The 19,315-nt window shown below is 41.1% G+C and overlaps 1 protein-coding gene across 1 annotated transcript; it reads right to left on the bottom strand.

The window, feature by feature from the left end:
- Positions 1-910: 910 nt before the first annotated feature.
- igsf8 (immunoglobulin superfamily, member 8) lies at positions 911-17,444 on the bottom strand. The gene is made up of 8 exons (XM_003451860.5): positions 17,292-17,444; positions 16,953-17,112; positions 11,318-11,698; positions 9,196-9,657; positions 5,958-6,136; positions 5,523-5,775; positions 4,151-4,597; positions 911-2,975 (listed from the first exon to the last, which is right to left on the bottom strand). Exons 2-8 carry the CDS (start codon positions 17,005-17,007, stop codon positions 2,848-2,850), a joined length of 1,905 nt encoding a protein of 634 aa, XP_003451908.2. The 5' UTR covers positions 17,008-17,112; positions 17,292-17,444; the 3' UTR covers positions 911-2,847.
- Between the last annotated feature and the right edge of the window lie 1,871 nt (positions 17,445-19,315).

Here is a 19,315-nt window from a genome sequence, read left to right as displayed (position 1 = left end):
CTTTCAGTACTCTTGCTCGTGTTTCGCGAGCAGTCCCTGCTGTGCAGGCTCATTGTGTGATGCTTGGTTTGCAACAGTATTTATTCCATTAGTGCATGTTGAAAGAGCTTCCAGATAAATGCCAGAACATACTGTAGCACGAGAAGTAACTTTTTTTTTTTACCTTAGCCACAATATTTTAAACCCCTGACAGGTTATAAGTTATTTTCAGTTCCAGTTTTAGTGTTTTTCTCACTGTAGTGCTCAGCTTACACCCATGTTACTCCACTGCATGCAATTTCCTTTTTCTGTCATTAAATTATGAATTTCTCACAAGATACAAATTATGAAAACTCATTACTCATCACTAAAAATATGTAAATCCTGTAACAAACTTTAAAACAGTCTGCACTGCTCAAGGCTTACACTAATCCTCTGCTTGCGTGGCAATGCAAAAACTGCACCAAGTACAAGAAATCTAATGGTTTTCATACTGTCGATGGAAAATATGCTCTACTAGCTCACTTTGTCAGAGAAATGTGATTATTTTCTTCTCTGCAGAATGTCGTCCAATAACTGGGATGGATCCAGTTGCATCCAGTGTTACCATTTCCAAGCTGTCTGCAGAAAACAGATGTTTGTTAAGCAGCAGAAAATAAAGCACGATGCAAGACAAGGTGACCCAGAGTGGTTTATTGGTCGTACCAACTGGCAGGTCTGCCAAAGCACCATAAGTAACAAACTGAGCAAAAGAAAAACAGCCTTCATATATTTAAATGGCAGTAAGACGCATTCGGGAACAGTGGTATTAAAGCAGAGTAGACAATCGAAACAAAACATAACACCTTCATCAAAGGGTTTAATACAACTGCCGACAAAAATACAACTGATACAGAAGTTCTGATACTCTGCACGCGATGCACATCAGCGCTTACAGCTGGCGGTAATTCTCAGGGAACAGAGATTGAAATGAATCGAGTGTGAGTCGAGTGACTGTCAAACACAGGGTGGGGGAAGGGCAGCAGGACACTGCAGCCATAAACAGGGATTAGAGATGAACACGCAGATACTCACTTTCTTCCATTTGAAAAACCAGCCAGCAAACGCTACGCTGTGCTGCTAGGATGTGCACGTGTGTGTGTGTGTGTGTGTGTGTGTGTAGCTGTGTGGTGGGCGGGTATGTAGGGGAACAAATCAGCTTTAAGCAGTTGATCTGGAACAAAGTGGCTCAGCAAGCAAGCAGAGCTGTGATTTTATTCCCTGATGTTTGTGACCAACATTTATAATCAGGGTTTCAGGGAGATCTAGAGACTCCAACAAAGACAGAAAGTCGAGATAAAGTGAGAAAGCATAGCTCAGGGTAATCAAATTTAGAAATGTCAAACAACTAGTCATTTTAATGAGAGAGCCACAAGTATAACTAATGTTGCTTTCCTCTCCTTTTCGCTGAATATATATCTATCCTTAAATGATCGCACAGTGCAGGCCCGTGTGCACGACCAAACTATTTTTTAAGTGTTACTTTCAACGGGAAGAGGAGGATAGATTTCACCCGTTTTAAGTGCGCAGACACTGTAAATCTTTGTGGGTTAGCAGCGACAGCTATAGTCATAATAAGTCTTGGCAGCAGGCATGTATGGCCTGAACCACACGATAACAATGATGATGGTTATAGTGAGTTTTTACTACACTGTCTCGTCATATGACTGCTTGGAAAAAGTTTTCACCTCGGGCATGAGACTCCTAAATGACGTTACGCAACACAACACTTTTCCTGTTAACCGCCATAACGCGGGGGTTATTTGTATCAGTACAGTTTTCTATCTCAGTCACTGCTTAGGAGCCATTAATCCCACAAAAAGAAAAAGAACAGCAACCAAATATCCTCAGCTGGAAGAAAATCAAGTAAAAACATTCCAGCCCTGCTTTTTCTCCAAGTGCTTTAGAAAAGCAGAGTAGTCTGCTGCAGAGAATCTTAAAACACAGGTGCTTGCCAAATAAAAATGGTGCAATGGCACAGTCTTAACGCATTAAGAAAATAAAACAGCTAAACTCCATAGAGTATTTACACGTTTCAGAACAGTGCATTATGGATATATCTTCTGTCTTCTCTTTGTCAAATCTATACAAATCTATCAGCCTGAAGAGAAAACTCAAGTATGAAGTACTCAGTTGGACAGCGTCAGAAAGTCCCCAGCCAGCAGCTTCCTTATTAAGTAACAGACAAAGACTTTGTTTACATGCAGAGCGCTGCTGGAACATCCCTGCTCGTATTAACTTTCCATCAGCAATCCGATGACCGTCTGCAGCAGCGCCTTAACCATACTGTACATTTAGACATTGTTAGTTTTTGTGTAAAAAGAAGAACATGCACTCTGAGGAAGGAACCACTGGAACAGTATCAAAAACAAATCCTGGAAACACAGAACGGTCTTTGTTGGTGGGGAACTTGCACCATGAGTCGATAGACAGTGACCTTAATACGCAGCATCACAGAAAGCATCTGATGAGTTAAGTAGCATGTGGTACAATCCTGCTGTAACAATATGTTGGGGGCAAGTTGGCTCAAAAGAAATAACACTTTCTCCTGACGCTTGAGACTGCAGTGCAACTGTGGCGGCAGAAGCCTAGCACACTCAAGAAAATATGTTTCAGATATAAAAATACAAGAAAGTATAAAACTGAATTTTTTTGGCATTGATTGTTAAACATGTAGGTCAGAACACAGAAAAACAACCAACGAGGTGACGAAAGTCATTTTCTACTTCGTTTTTTTTTTTCTTGAAGTTATTTTATGGGCCATTTCTTCCACGACTACTTCTGCGCCGCCACTTTGTGAACAATCAGATTACAGGCGGCGCCGGACGCCTACTTTCGAGCGCGCTGCCTCGCCAGCCGCTTCATGAAGCAGCAAGTTACCGCTGCGATGATGACGATGCCGACAAACAAGGCTGAAGAGACGCCAACCACCAAAGGGATGAGGAGGAGGTCAGCAGCTGAGGAGAACAGGAAATGAGAGAGAGCAGTGCGGTGATATAATCTGATGTGGATGAATATTGGAGAGCTATGAAAAAAATGAGCTTTATTTAAATTAAAACAAAAAGGTGGGTCGATGTTTTAGCAGACGTGCATAATATAAACATTAATCTCCTGCTTTGATTAATCAGATAATTGACATTTGAATAAAAGAGAAAGGAAAATCATTTCTAAAATGCCAAGTTAATGGACTGTGCCACTGAAACCACGCCGCTCTGGTGATTCAGTTAACAGCTGCATTAAGTCGCAATGATCAGGGCCTAAATATGCTCTAGCAAACAGAAAAAGGTCATCAACTAACCCAAAAATATCACACTCGTGCTTTTGACTAATATTTTATATCATTATACATAGTAAGACACCTAATTTGTCAAACAACACATACACCAAAGGTACAGTGAAGATTTTTCCCCCCATCCAGCCACCTGCATATGTACAGTAGCAGCGGATAAACGTGCAGAAAGATTAATGTGTAATCTCCTCCAACTGGGATTCCTCTACCAGCACAACAAGACCTCTATTCAAGCCCACGCTTGCTTTATTCTACATACACCACATATTTTTCCCTTAAACAATGACCTGGAAAACAAGGGTAGGTGGTTCAACCTTGCTGCTGTCAAGGATTCAGATCTTAGGTGTGTGTACAGATTTAAGATGTAAATACAGAGAAGCAAGCTCTGCAGTTTGCTACGGAGGTCAGGGAAAGTATCAAGGGTGAAATCAATCCAGGCAAAAACCCATCCTCAGGCCAACCTCCAGCTTGGGACCAAAGGTTTCCTATTTGACCCTTTCCTTGATTTGCCAGCTCAATCAGGAGCTGCTCAGCTCCCACCGTGCTCTCTTTGGCCTGCACTATGAAGCAAGTTCAACATACACAGGTTGGCTATTCCTTATGGGGCTTCAATTACCCTTACATTGGCAATCAGGCTACATGCACGTTTGCCTGTAAGAGGTAGAGCTTACAGCATCTGACCAATCAGAAACAGGACAGGTCTACAGGCAGCAGAGCACCTGATTTTACAAAAAAAAGATAAAAGTACACCGTTCTAAAAATGTATTTAGTAATAGAACCCATAATACAGATTACTATTATTACATTATTACTATTAACTTAGATTATTAGATTAACACTTACCTCTGGCATATAAGTAAACATTGACTGCATTTGACTCTGCTTTGGCCCCTGTTCTGTACCAGCCTCCATGCGGGTCCTGTCCCCACGCCTCAGCATGACAGGCATACATGCCCTGATCATCCGTCGTTGCCATGTGAACCCTGAGTCTGTAGCTATTCACTGACAGGCGGTCGATGCTAATCTCGCTATGGTTGATGTGGATATTTGAAACACCGTTGTACATTAGGGAAGCTATGAGCTTGGGTTCTGGTGGAGCAGGAGGTTTTAGCATCGTAGCGTCAGGTGCCTTCTTGATAACTCGTTCAGGGATTGGCCAGCGCAGCCAGTGCACCTGAACCTGGGCGGGACCTGTGGTGGTCACGGTGGTGTTGCAGATTAGCGTGACGGTGCTGCCTCTTTTCAGCAAAGGGCCGCGAGGGAGCTGAGCCACGGCTGTAACCAGGACATCTGTGCAAGAAAGAGGAAAAATATTTTATAGAAGATAAACTAAGCAAAGTTAAAGAACGACGAATGACTGTAGGAGCAGACGGAAGTTTAGCCAACATGAAGTTCTGTTAAAGAAAAAGAAAATCACACACAGCTGAAGAAAACCAAACTGGCTTATTAAAAGAATTTCAGTAAAAGTGCTGCATATAGAATAAAATCTATAACACAGGGGAGAACTACGAATATTTTAGAAATTTTAAAAATACATTTGAAACTTAGAGAGATATCAGTGAAGCTGGGAAAGAGATTTTAGTATACGATTGCAGATTTCAACAGCAGAGCGCAGCCAAATGGCCCACATCCCAGAGCTCCAGGCCACCAAGACACTCAATAAATCTGGAAATTTAAATCATTTCTGTTTAAAACAATACAACAGTTCCTGAAAAGTCAATATGATAAACAATGGAACGAACGAGACTAAAAGCCTTCACCCAGGGACTTGAATGCATGTACCAAACTCCATGTCAGTCCAGCAAACAAGGATTAGAAATTTCAAAAGTGACTAAATTTGAAAAGTCAGTGAGACTACAGGAAATGACATGCAGCATTGGTCCTGAGTGTCTTCAATCTGGAGCAACGTGGAAACCCTGCTGTTAGTGTGGTTACAAATATTGGATGTGATCGACCAGACATTAAACAGCCTTTTGAGCGAGTAATTGTGCAGTGAATTGATAACCAGCGAGAGGTGCGGCATATGTCTTGCCTCCTGCACGCTACACTGAGGCAGCTCCCACGCCTGAACACAGCAAGTATTTCCAGTCCTGAGCAAACATCTGAAGCAGATTACCTCATAGCCTTCCCAGCACTGCCCACAGTTCATGTGTGACTATGGCTTAAACTGGAGCATTCCAGTAATCTCAGCCCATGTGTGACTGCAGAGTCTCACCTTTTGTCTTCAGGTTGACGGTGACTCCCTCCGACCGCTGGGTGAGTGTTGCGGGCACAGACTGTCCGGGGTTTCTTCTTCCGGCGTACACACTCACCACACACCGATACACCCCTGAGTCGGCAGGCTGAGCTGAGAAGAGCTTCAGAGAGTACTTTCCCTCTGCTGCTTTCTCCATAGACCCGCCACTAGCTCTGCTGAGGTCATCCCCCCAGCTCACAATGCCATTCGGGGTCATCTGGGCCACCTCCACCTTAACAGATATCAAAGTGCGTCAGGAGGGGTTAGACTAGAAACTGAAATGTGGTTCGACACACCTGAAACTATTTCTCATTTACCGATGATTGAGAGGAAACACATACGTACTTCATTTACATTTTGACTCAAACTTGAACTTTTAATGGTCTGAAAACGTTAACAGAATAACAAGATTACCTCGACTCCTCCGGCCCCGACTGAATCGCTGCTTATGGATCCCCTTTTCATCCACTGAACCAGCAGGCCTGAGTTGACTTCAGGCGGCAGCCCCAAAATCTCACAGGTCAGGATGAGAGGGGAACCGATCTGCAGAGTAACCTCCCCTGTGGGCGAGGATGTTACACGCAGAGACTCGGCTGGAGAGAGGACGAGACAGAGTTTAAGTCCCAGTAAATCTTCTTGGTGGATGGCTGCAAACAGCATTTAATCTGGACTACAACAGGAAAAATGTACTGCAGGTATCACTTCTGCTGAAAGGCTAGCGTAGCTTCTTTTGTACTGCACACATTTAATGACCACGATAAAATCGATATCACCCATCAAGTGTGTCGAAGTATAACAAGCAAAAAAAGACTTAAACCTAACATGACTACAACAGTACTTAAAAAATAAAATATTACAATGCTAATAGTAACCACTTTAACAATATTTCCACCTGTGAAGGTAATAGAGTGTAAGGGTTGAATGAGTATAGGCGCAGGCTGTTCATCTGTTCATCTGCTACAGTTTTTTAGGAGATTTGTTTGTGTGATTTATTTTGTCTATTTGAAACATGAAAACATATCAAATGTTGCCATGAAATATAGTTTTTCATTTTGAATTGAGCAACATGTCTCAAGAAAGGCTGGAAAAGTAAGTGCAATTAAGAAGAAGCAGCTGGAGAAACATTTTGTTAACTATTTATGCTGATTGGCAACAAGTCAGTAACATGACTGGGTGTAAAAAGAGCATCTTAGAGAGGCAGAGCTTCTCAGAAGTAAAGATGGTCAGAGGGTCACGGATCTGCAGAAAATGCACTACATAATGTCATCAAAAGATTAAAAGAATCTGGAGAAATCTCTGCGCAAAGCAAGAGGATGAAAATCATCAAATATTAGATGTCTGTGATCTTTGGGCCCTCGGGCAGCACCAGATTAAAAACAGGCACGATTCTGTCCCCAGAAACACTTCCAGGAATCACTGTCTGTTAACACAGCTCACTGTGCCATCCACACATGCAGGTTAAAACCCTCCATCTCTGATGGTATGGAAGTGCATTATGGACCCATCAACGCTGAAAGTTAGACACAGCTTTTAGAGCAACATGTTCTCCCATCCAGATGTTGTCTCTTATTAGGGAGGGCCTTCAATACTGACCTCCTCCAGCTATTACAACAGTATGGGTGGGATATGGCCTGGCTGCAGTCCACACCTCCCATCGACTGAAAACCTTTGGACACTTCCAAAAGTCCAGCAGCTGTTCTCCTCAGTTCAAACATTCAATTTGTTGTTCAACTGTGAATAAAATATGTTTGTGAGGTTTTCAAATTGGTCTATATTATTTTTATTTACATTTTACACAGCGTCACAACCTTTGGGGAACCTGGGGCTGTATATAGATACTGCATCAACGGTGGCAAATGTAGCATCGTGGAGATACTGGTTGATTTTAAGTACTGGAGAACAAAACACCACTATGAAAGTTCCCTTTCTAATGTCTGAAGCATTTCTTGGTTAACTAGTGATCCCAGAGCCCCATTGTGCTAGCTTTTCTCCAATCCTATCACTGGTTATAAGATGAGGATCTAGCAAGACGTCATTTTATATCTCGCAATCAAAATTGTGAGATTTTTGTGAGTGTGTGTTGGGTTAGTGTGGGTGGGGCCAGCTCACGAACCCATAAATCCCCTGCTGCCGCACTTTTTGGTCCGTTTTAAAATACTGTCCAACACTGTATCGTGTACATATACACGAAAAAAAAGTGGGTATTTATGTACACGTACATAAGCCACTGCCACACAGTGTTTATTGTAATAATCTACTGCACTCAACAACTGAAACAATTAACTGCCTTTAACTGAAATAGCGCAGCACAAAACGTGAGTATAAGCCGCTTGTGTGTGCAAAGCCTCTTCTAACCACAAAACTTCTCTAAACAAACGAGGCTCCTCAATAATAGACATTTATATCAACAAAAGGAGATGAGTCAGCCTATTGTATTAGTTAGACAATAGAGGCCAGAAGACACGAAACCAAATGGTGCTCGTCAGTGAGTGCCAGTGTAAAAGATAAACAATGCATGCATTGATGAGCTCTGATGAGCTTTAACTCAACCAATTATTTTTCCTGAAGAAACACAATGTGACCCATTTTTTTAAAAGGAGCAAAAAATATTCTCTGTATTTTTCTATTAGAAAACTTACAAAACATGCATCATTGCAGCGCATTAGAGATGAGCTCGAGGGAGGACTGACAGACACACCTGTGCTCCTTTTACAGGAATCTAGCCCAGAAAAGCCAATGTGAGAAAAATAGATTACTTAATCCTTTTAATCTACAAAAGCGCCTCAGAATTTAAAATGAGCCAAACAGCGAAGCGACAGGCAGTTATTCAGCTGCCCAGACAGCCTTCTATTAACCTTTTAAATCCACCTGAAAAATCAACAAGATGAATGAGAGTTTAACTTGAAAAAAAAAATGGTGGCGAGGGCCCGTTTTCAAGGAAAAATGCAAAAACTGAAAAAGAAATGGCCAAATGTAAGAATTGCTTAGCTTCTCGATCTTGCAATATGACAATAAAAGCGATTGTAATACTGATTCGAAGATATTCGTCACTGGCCAGAAAGTAATGGGATAATGGATTGCTCAAAAGTCTTCAGTTACAGCCGTAATTATTGGAATCCATTGTCCCAGGAAAAAGCTAAACAGTGAGATTGTTGCAAACAGTGCAACAAACTGCATACAAATGTGCATCCTGCTATTTAATCAGCTGCTTGTCCAGCTAGTCAGCGAACTAATCACCCAGCAAGCTAGACATCCAGTGAATAACTAAGACAAACACCCAGAGCCTGGGAGCTGGACAGAGTCCAGTGTACCCAAAGGCCCTGCAAGCCCAGGCTGACTGACACCACTTCCATGGCAACAACAAAAACACAATCAAGAGGCTCAAACTTACCAGCAGAAACACGACTTTGTCTTATTCCTCCTGCTTTGCTTTTATTGTCTATCATTTGTTCTGCAGTGTAATTTATGATTAAATAAAAAACCCACTGTGAGGTTTTATTACCAGCTATATCAGCTTTACAGTTTATGTTCTTTCAACAACGAGCTGCATGCAGTTCAATATGTTTGTTGCGACCTTGGAACTTGCCACAGGCTATCACAGCTTTGTCAAATGGCAGCACAGCTACTGGGGCAGTTTCTGAGTTACACTGACCTAGTTGCTGAACGGTCAAGTTGCCAATATCCAGCGTCCTCTGTGCGATCTTCTGCCACGATCGATTGGGGTCCAGAATCCACTGTGAGGCCTCGCAGAAATACGAGCCGCTGTCATCTGGCTGCACCGCTGTCATCTTCATCACGTACACACCCTGCCCGCCCTCGCCGTTTCTCTTCTCCAGAGTGATCTCCCCGTCATCGTAGCGTTTCTTGTAGAAACGTCCGGGAACGACCCCGAGAAGCTTGTCAATGGAGATAATCTCTCTGACGGTGCTGACCTCTTCTCCGGCCCCACTCGGCGATCCCTCTGCACCACCACGCTTCCCAAATGTGATGGACAGATGGGTGAGCTGCTCTGATTGGATGCTGGCTGAGCACGTCAGGGTTAACGAAGCCCCTTCTGCCACAGATTGGCCGGTGAGTGAGCGGGAATAGCTGATCTGGAGCGTGTCAGGGATCACTGTGGGTGTACACAGACAGACAATCATATTACACAGAGCACTCCAGGAGACATGGGAGGAGAAAAATTGGCAAATTCAATTTCTAATGCCTGTGTAGTGTTTAGATGCATCTATGTTTAGAGCAATAAAGTGAATCATGAAATGGATCTGCTAAGAGTGACTCCAGGCCTTTTACCTCCCTCTTGGCTTTGGGCACTTGGTTTGCCAAAGGAAGAGAGGATTAGTGAGCTATTGCTAAGATACTCTGCTGCAAAACTAACACGCAGCAAACTGAACACGAGGAAGATGACTCATAAAAAAAGAACTGACTGGTGTAAAATAACCCAAATAACTTTGGCAGATGAATCACGGTATAAGTGCAAAGAATTCAGGGGGAAATAGAAACAGAAAATAAAAAGACAAACTCCAGATGGTGAGAAGAAATAATTACTTAGGACTCCTAAAGTTGCACTTAATCACTAAACATGACATCCTCTCTGCTGGAGTAGCACCGAGCAGCTGATACAAGCTTCTCATACAGTTTGTTCTCCACTTCCAAGTACATCACAGCTAAACTATGACTGGCATAAATTCAATGGTCCTACTCGCTGATATGAGTTCAACACCAAAACTAGTCTTTCTTTAGAGAACAGCAGACAGCAACGTGTTTTCTACAAAGTAAGAACACTATGAGCAACAACAAATACTCACATTTTTAATCTATCTAATGAAACTTTATTAAATAAGGTTTTAAATCTGCCATTGCTGACCTTTCCAGTCGTATCCAGTTCAGTATCAAGTCCTGACTTTTTAAAACAGTTCTTCCCTAAAATGATGAGACGCTGTCCTGTTAAGGGTTCAGCCATTTTATTCACGTGCAACTTTTTCATGTTTCATTTATCTATTTTTGTTTTGTTTTCAATGACTTTTAAACTAAAAGACATCAGACTGTGTCTGTTCTTTGAACGATTGTGGTTTAGGAACTATAAATGGATAAATATTCAGCTGTAATACATTTACAAATGATTAAACATCTGGTCAAAACTCCACTACGTTTACAAAAAGCCGTAATTCAATCACAGTCCACACAGGTTAAAGACATAAAAATTCCACTGTCTTGGTCGCATCCACAGACATGTGTGGATGTGCTGAGTGGGGGTTTTCCCTCAGTAAAAGACATTTTTCAAGCGTAGTTTCGAGAGATATTTGCAGCCTGTGAAGTTGCGACAAACACTGGAAATATTGGAAAGTTCCGTTGTTAATGAGTCCCTGCTTGGATTCTTTTCATGTGCTGCATCACAAAGGTTTCACTTTCTATATGACTTCCTGTTTTCGGAACCAGACCAGGCCTGGATATGTTCATATTCTTTATACAAACGTAATAAAATTGCATGGAAAGGCAGAAAGGAAAGAATGAACTGATCTACAATGCATGACTCATCTTTTTCCTGTGGGCCATAAACCTCCAGTGTTGCCCAAAATTATTGCCACTGTAAACTTTTGTGGCTACACCAACAACATGGGCAAGTATAAGCCTAACAAATGCAGTATGTGTGACATCTCTGATAGGAAACAATGAGCTTTGGGACAGACATTTGTTGACAGTGACAGGAGTATATCGGGTATAATAACGCCAGCTCTTTATATACCTGTAGAACTTTGAGTCAGCTCATGTCTTACCTTTGACAGCTACTGTGGCACTGTAGTTCCCTTGATAGGAGCTGTCTGTGCTGGGAGTGTAGCACTCATATTTCCCTTGGTCATCAGGCCGGAGCCTTTGGATGATCAGCCGGACCTTGTCCCCTGAATCCCGCTCCACTCTTACCTCCCCACTTGTCACACGTGGCTGGAATGGGGCGTAAGGGAAACCCTTGTCCCTGGTGGACACCACTCCCATCTGCCTTCCGGCGGCATCGTCCCTAAACAGAAACCACTCAAAGTCTTGCGTACGTGAGCCTTCATATCCTGACACAGCACAGGGCAGGGAGAGAGGGAAGCCAGCGACACGGTAGAGGGGTCCAGCAGGGACAGCAACATGACGGCACAGAGCATGCTGGAGCACTGGAAAAGAAAAACACAGTAAGACGAAGAAAAAAAACGGCAGATCTGGTGAGTGTGAAAGACCGGAAGCCGGAACAGTGTCAATTCCTCGTGGCGTGTTTGGTACATGGACTCGGTGATCGATATCCTGAGCTGATGGCTGGCTTACAGGGAATCAATACTTTAAACAGCTGCAGAGAAGAAACACTCGTGCTGGCGCTCTGGGTGAGTTACCTCAAAACAGAAAAACATGCAAAACAAATAAAATAAACTGATCTCAGTGGGCTCCTTAATATTGTTAGGCCATAATATTATACACAGAGAGTTCTACATTCACAGTAAATTTGATAGTGGCTGTAATTTCTTTATTGTTTGTAACTATAAAGAATAAAACTACCTAGAAAAATCAAAAACAATGGAATGGATATTAGAAAAATCTGAAATGAAACATGCAAGGTCAAAGAAACAGGTCATGATGCATAAAACAGCTGCAGCTCTACTTTCTATCAATCTACTAACAAATACACATTTGAGCATTTCCTTTCCAAATACAGTGACAGAAATATGATTATATGTGATAAATATAACACCCTGGACAGTTGCCAGTCTGTCACACCTATGGCCAATCGCAGATTTACCCAACCCCACTAAGGAAGTCAGAGAGAACGTGCAAACTCCACACAGAAAGGCCAGATGCTGGAGTCAAACCCAAGACCTTATTACTGCATGTGCTAACGCCGCAACACCAGACTTCGATCTGCAGAACTGACTTTTATCTTCTTCAAATAAAATCTGGGTAATTGGCTTTCATGCTTAGTAGTTCTGCAATTGGGACTAACTTCTGCCTATTATAGGGATCAACTGTAAGTGCTGTATTTACAAAACAGTGCTGTTGTCGAGGTGTGCATCAACTTTTTCGAGTGTAAGTGAAAGGCATTTAGCAAATGGCGATGGAATTAGCTAAAGCTGGAACTGTAAACTAGAAGTCACAGTGAAATTGAGGGAGGACACTTTACTCAAGGCTAAAGTAAACCTAAAAATGAGTAAAGCTCTTTCCACGTCACCCTTACCGAGTGCCCGAGGAGTGAGGGCAGCCAGCTTCAGGGTTGCAGTATCACTGTATTTCTGAGTCTCATGGTCTGGCCTCCCCTAAATTCCCAGAAACAAATTGAACTACTTAAACACAAACTCTTTTTTAAGCCACATGCCCTGAAACTTGTCACACAATGACCTGTATCTCTTATTTTTGGTACTTTCCAAAATATTCATTACACACAGAGTCTAATTTTAACAGGGTCTGCATTCTCAGAGAACATACATTACAAATAAGTAGTGTAGAATTACAGGGATTATTTTACATAACCATCATCTTTATCATTGCATTAATTATCATTTCATTAAAGCATTTATTGAAGTTGCTGGCATTATGTTATAATTTGTATTACAGGGGTTATCATAATCACATATTAACATGTTTATTACAGGTGCAGTTATAACCACTTTAAATCGTTGAGTTAAATCTATAATCTTAAAAGCTTATATGCTGAGTATATTGTTACAGTAAAATAGTAGCTGAGCAAAGGCCTGAATGTATTCAGCTTCTTGTTGCATTTGAGTTTGCCTAGTAACAGGTGACAGAAGATGGGCCAAAGAGGAGGACAAGTCCATGGGGACCTCATCACCATATTTGGAAAAGGATGCCAGAAAGGGGAACTCCTGTCTCTGCATTTATCTCTTAAAATTGATCATTATCTGTAGAAGAGGCAAATAATGTTCTTAAGATGCAAGTTATGTGCTTGTAAACGCAAGAGGGGGCGTTATAATACCCTGATGTTATAAAAGCAATCTGAAGTGTATTTTTGGACGGGGGTTTACAACTGATGTTTTGCAGTTTACATCTCCCCACGCTGCGTGTATTCATTAAAATCAATTGTTTGACCGACCTCTTCTGGACCATCATTGTTTTACTCTCGTCCTCAATTTCGGACCCGTAACAGTAGTTTCTCTTCTTTAAAAAAGGTAAAGAACATGTATTCTCAGATGAGATAATGCTTCTGATTTTAACATGAACTTTCACACAAAATACAGTTAGTTGATGACAAATGTAGGTTGCAAATAAATGTGTCATTAGACAAAGTTTTGCTTGCTTTTAGCATGAGACACCAGCTGGTAAGTCTCACACTATCTACACAATAGTCATGTGAGTTAATTGCACAAATGCAGGTTTCAAACAGCAGCAGGATCCAATCGAGGGCCTCCAAAGCAGCACAGTGGTCATTCATGAGTCCACTGACAACTTCCACTGGGTACTTCTTAAATTATATATATATGTACTAGAGATGGACCGATCCGATATTACGTATCGGTATCGGTCCGATACTGACCTAAATTACTGGATCGGATATCGGCGAAAAATAAAAAATGTAATCCGATCCATTAAGTATCAAAAAAAGCATCTCACAAAACTTGCAACACGGCGTAACTCGGCTCATAACCGTAGCACTTCGGAGCAGTGTGCTCACGTGATAGAGCGGCTGTGTGTATTTGTAGCCTCTCTACCAAACCAGCATTTCATCTCCGAGGAAGTTATCCCAGAGAGAAGTAAAGCAAGTGTGTAAGTTCATCTGTGAATGTTTGTAAAGCGTCCCGTGTTAAGCTTAACAACCGATATATGGAGCGACTGCCTCTCTCTCCCTCACCTTCCTGCCGCTACTTCAATCGTGAAACTGCTTAACGATCAGCTGATCGGCTTTTCTGTCGTGAGTCCGTCTCTCTTCTTTGTTTTTGGCCCACTTTGCACCAGAAAGAGGAAACCAGCGGTGGAACAACAGCAGCACCTTTAAGCTTGATAAGCTGTTGTTAGAATTTATTTAATATTACTTTCTACACCAGGATCCTTTTCTGCGTAGCTGACGGCTGGTAATTGTGCAGGGGCGGATCTAGCAAAGTGCAGCCAGGGGGGCGATAGGGAATGAACAGGGAAAAGGGGGCACAAAGACATACTTTTCTTTCTTATTCTCATTTAAAATATGTAGCTTTTAATAAATAATTATCTGAATCTTACACCCAAAGTTTTAATCTGATGTAAAATGTATAGAAGTCCATTACTATATATAGTAACTCTTAAGTCTATATACCCTAGTAAGCTATAGTACTTTTTCCTTTGGGAAGGTACCATCTGTGAATTCTGCAATTCTGTTGAAGAAAGATGTTGAATCTATTTAATTATTCTTGAAAAATAATTTGTTTCTGTGCATTTTTTTCCACCCTGCATCAAATTAAAGTTGATTACGTCGATTAAGCATCATGAGGTGGAGGGTGGGTGGTTCCCAATTTTTTTTTTTTTTTTGCTGGGAGTTTGCAACCCTATTAGTTAGGTTGCTTAATATTTCTGCTAAGTACTCTTTAAAATACCAGAATAGGGAGGATGGAGTAGGTTTAAGTTAGGTTTTAAGTTAGGTAAGGTTTATTAGATTGATCAGTGTTGCTGAACTATGAAATATTTTGGGTGCAGTGTATTTTTTACACACAGGTATAACAGAATAGCTTTAGTGTTGTTGTTTATTTAAACTTGAGTATGAACTTATACAAAATGCAGCAAGATATTAAAAAAAAACAGTTTTATTGATTAAAAAACACAATATCGGATTCATATCGGTATCGGCAGATTTCCAAATTTATGATATCGGTATCGGTATCGGACATAAAAAAGTGGTATCGTGCCATCTCTAATATGTACATATATACAGATTCCTTTCTGTTGCAGGCGTACTAACAATAGTTGAGCTGTGTGAGAGTGCAACAGGTTTGTCAGCACCCACATCCTGATAACTCAGAAGTTTTTAGCTCCTATATGAAACATAACACACTGGTTTTGGAGTGACATTTGCCAGTTGTTGACAACTTGTTAGACAGATAATCAATTATAGAACATGAATTGGCAACAAATTTCATTAGTAGCTTGCTGAGACATTGATTTATGCAGACAGCCACCGGAAAGATAACAGAAAAAAAAAAACATTTTGAGGAAAAATAATTCAGGTTCAGAACATTTTAAACCAAGAAAAGAAATACAAAAACAAAGGTGATAAGCACCTTTAATATTCAGTAAACAAGTTCATTTTTCATTTGGTGCCTAAAAGCCAACACAGCCTCTTAACTCACTGAAAATGAATGATGACTACCTGAACAACTAGAAATACAAGACAAGTGCGTTCAGGCACTTTTGGTCTGTGTGCGCTCGCGAGTGCCCAAAAACAACCCGTGCGTTCTCACAGAGCTACACCCCAGTACAACACGCCCACAGATAATGACATGGGAGACTAGAGGGACTAGAGGCTTAAGCGGATCAAGTCCTAATTAACAATGGGCTCGGGCTGATAGGACAGGGGGGACACCGCAGCTTGTCACGATGCTCAGTACTGTCTGGATTACTGTCTGCGCAACAACGGGGCCCCTAAGCTTCTAATCAAGACCCCCACATGGAAACGCATGTTAAAACACAAACCTGTGACTGATACAGATCTCTCCCAGAGGAAGCCTGCCCGTCCAGTTTTTAAATGTGATAATTGGACTTATGACTAATGTGATGCCGATAAAAACTGTGTCATCCATATGCTGTTCTCCCTCTGTGTAGTCAAACTGTACAGCTGACGTATAAATCTAAAAGCATTTGCAGTTTATTTCCCCAATGCGCATCCAATGAGTCATTACTTTAAGTATCACAAATTTGTCTGATACTTTTAAAAAACAATATCTCTGCAAGAAACACCTCAACTACAACGCTTCTGTGTTCAGATGGTACATCTTAAATTTCACAAGGAACAGTAGCATGTCCACAGGAAGGACAGAAACCATAGAAACTCGCAGTTACACAAATCTCCAGCAACTACTGAGCATTACTATGGAGTAAATACCGTAAAATATTATTATATAGCCATTATTTCCGTGTCCTACTCAACTCAACCTTTCCTACGGGCTTCCTGGAAGCCACACCCGCACACCCTCAGAGTTTTGTCTGATAGTAGACTTTTCTCCTATGTTTTTTTTCTGCATTTGAAATTCAGGTATGAGAAAGAAAAAAAAGGATTTCCAGCGCTTAGGAATGTTTCAAAGATAAGGCAAACTAACAAGAACATGGTGAACCAAATCATGAAAATAAAGCCACCTGCTGTAAATGATATGCAAATAAACAGTGTGATCGTGTAATCATGCAAATGTACCACCGTGTGACAGATGGTGAGACAGGTACGAGCACAGCCGCGGATGAACTCACCCCAGTGCAGAAACAAGAAAAACGCCGCTTTCATCGAAGCCATCACGGTCCTCATCTCCCCCCCTGATGTCCAGATGGATTACGTAGAGTCAGAATTCCCTCTCCGTGTTTCTCTGCTCGTTTAACGCCGATCATAATTCATCACCGCCGCGGAGACCAGCTGTGATCGCAGTATTTGCGAGAGGAATGAAAAACAAATGGCAATGTATAACAATGTAGCGATACACTGATTACACACACACACACACACATACACACACAGGGGAGAGTCACCGCCGTCAGCTTAGAACTAGCCCGAAGGATATTTAGTGCATATATAAATATGCAAAACGTGATTACCTTTTCTTCATGCACCGCCACATCTCCATCAACAAGACGTCTGCTCCATAATATGTCGGCCGCTTTCAGATTATACCGCCTCAAAAAACATGCAGACCAGTCCAGGCGCGGAGTGGCTGGCATCAGGGGCGGGGAGGGGGAGGCTGGTGTGTGTGAGTGTCTGTGTTTGTAACAAAGGGGGAGGAGCATGCATGGAACAGAGGCGAGCTGGTGTCATTGGTCAACAAGGTGACTGTGACATTTTGAACCAATGATAACAAAGGTGCAGAAAAGGCGGTGAGACGAGGCACTACCACAAGGTGGCGCCAGATGAAAACACGAACAGTCCAACTGCAGGAAAATTCAGGTGGGTCAATAATTCCTTAAAGTCTAGAGAAGTTTTTGGCTACTAAGAATTTTTTTAAAAGTGTTCGTTATAAACAGGAAGTCACAGGAAAAATAGGTGTAAACCAATGACTGTAGAAAACAAGAAAATGTCTTTACATTTTTACTGATATGACAAAACAGAAAGAATTTATTCTGAATGTTTTTTGTTTTGTGAAACAGAAAACAGTCAGATGCTAAATAGAAAACACATAAATGAAAACAGACTCCTGTCTTCTTTATTTAGTTGTTATTTCCAACGGGGTAATTAAACCTGGATAAGATAAGCCTAGGTTATTACCCAGTGCATCTTAAAGGTTTAGTTGTTAATTAGTGGAGCGGTTGAGCAGTATGTATAATTTTCTGTTAGACATATTGGTCACTGTCTCCATATTAACATGTTTGTTCCAGAATGTTTGTGCACTGTTCATTCAGTTCATTATCAACACTGCATTTTTAGCACTATCAATACAAAGACCAGCTATTTTCATGTGTTTCTGCATGGTAACTATGTTAGACCTAATCCATCTAAATTATTTAAAGCAGGCCCATCAGACTGCACTGTTCCAGTTTTTGCATTTATTTTTAAGGTTGCCATGTATAAACATTACAGAATAATCATAAGTGCTAGTGAATTTTATTAACTTTATGAAAAGGTGTGTAGCGTACAGCAGCCTTTTATTTTTTCATGTACATTTTTATGCATCCTTTGGACTTGTTTTATATCTGAAAATGTGCACTAATGCACATGTGAGATATAAAAAAAAAACAATCAGTCATCTTTATTGGAAGGATTGCTGGTACATTTCTGTTTCAGGAGGCTACACATGGTGTATGCAGGGCTCTATAAGCTTGTTATTTAAATAAATGTATAACCACCTACACAGAATGCATTTAAAGCAGTTCACTATATGATTCCTACAGTATAGATTACATGCTTTTTTTACTTCTTCTTATTATAACCACTCTGCCCTATGTCAATATCTGTAGACATATGATACCTGCATGTGACACCAGCATAGGGTGTTATTTTAAGAATGCCATCAATGCTTGTAGCAAATACATTTGTTTTGCAGCAGAATAAAACATTCTGTGAAAAATTCTAAAAAAAAAAAAAGTATCCTAAAATGGCTTGAACAAAATTAGAACCATTGATAAATGGTAGATTACAATATTTCAAGCTAACCTTTGTTTTCAGTTTTCAGTATCGGGGGTAGCTTCACTCTCAGGCATTCACCAGATTTAAATTGAAGGGAACTCTTTGTGCTCTTTAATATCGATGAGTGCATCACATCAAACAGAGAAGGAAATGAAGAGAGATGTCTGAGGAGAGAAGAAAGAAAAGAATTATCTTAGGCAAATGGTACAAGATCCTTTCCAAGCCGATGATGCTATCTTTGCCATCATGGCTTATATCATTAGGAAGTTTAGGAAGTTCAGACCATGACCAAACTAACTGGGAATAGAAGCAACACAAAAACTGACCACGGATTGGACAGAGAGACAGATGGAGTTTTCATAAACTCAAGGCAAAATGCTTTTTCCTTGGACAGATGAATGAAAGTCTTAGTTACAGGTCATGACTCCTCCAAGTGGATAAAGACCTTAATCATACATCTACAAGAATCCAAGAATGAAATGGCCCGCCATGAGCCCTGATC

The sequence above is a fragment of the Oreochromis niloticus genome, linkage group LG5 (assembly GCF_001858045.2).
Source record: "Oreochromis niloticus isolate F11D_XX linkage group LG5, O_niloticus_UMD_NMBU, whole genome shotgun sequence".
Lineage (NCBI taxonomy): Eukaryota > Metazoa > Chordata > Actinopteri > Cichliformes > Cichlidae > Oreochromis > Oreochromis niloticus.
The sequence above is the reverse complement of the archived record's forward strand: the minus strand, read 5'-3'. Positions and strand labels throughout refer to the sequence as shown.

Bases quoted from the DNA above. Each gene is read 5' to 3' on its own strand.
- igsf8 (XM_003451860.5), bottom strand. From the start codon at position 17,007: ATGAGGACCGTGATGGCTTCGATGAAAGCGGCGTTTTTCTTGTTTCTG. The intron at 11,699-16,952 runs GTGAGTTCATCC...TTTCTTTTCCAG, and splicing joins TTTCTTGTTTCTGCACTGGG to TGCTCCAGCATGCTCTGTGC. The intron at 2,976-4,150 runs GTAAGTGTTAAT...TGTTCTCCTCAG, and splicing joins TGTTTACTTATATGCCAGAG to CTGCTGACCTCCTCCTCATC.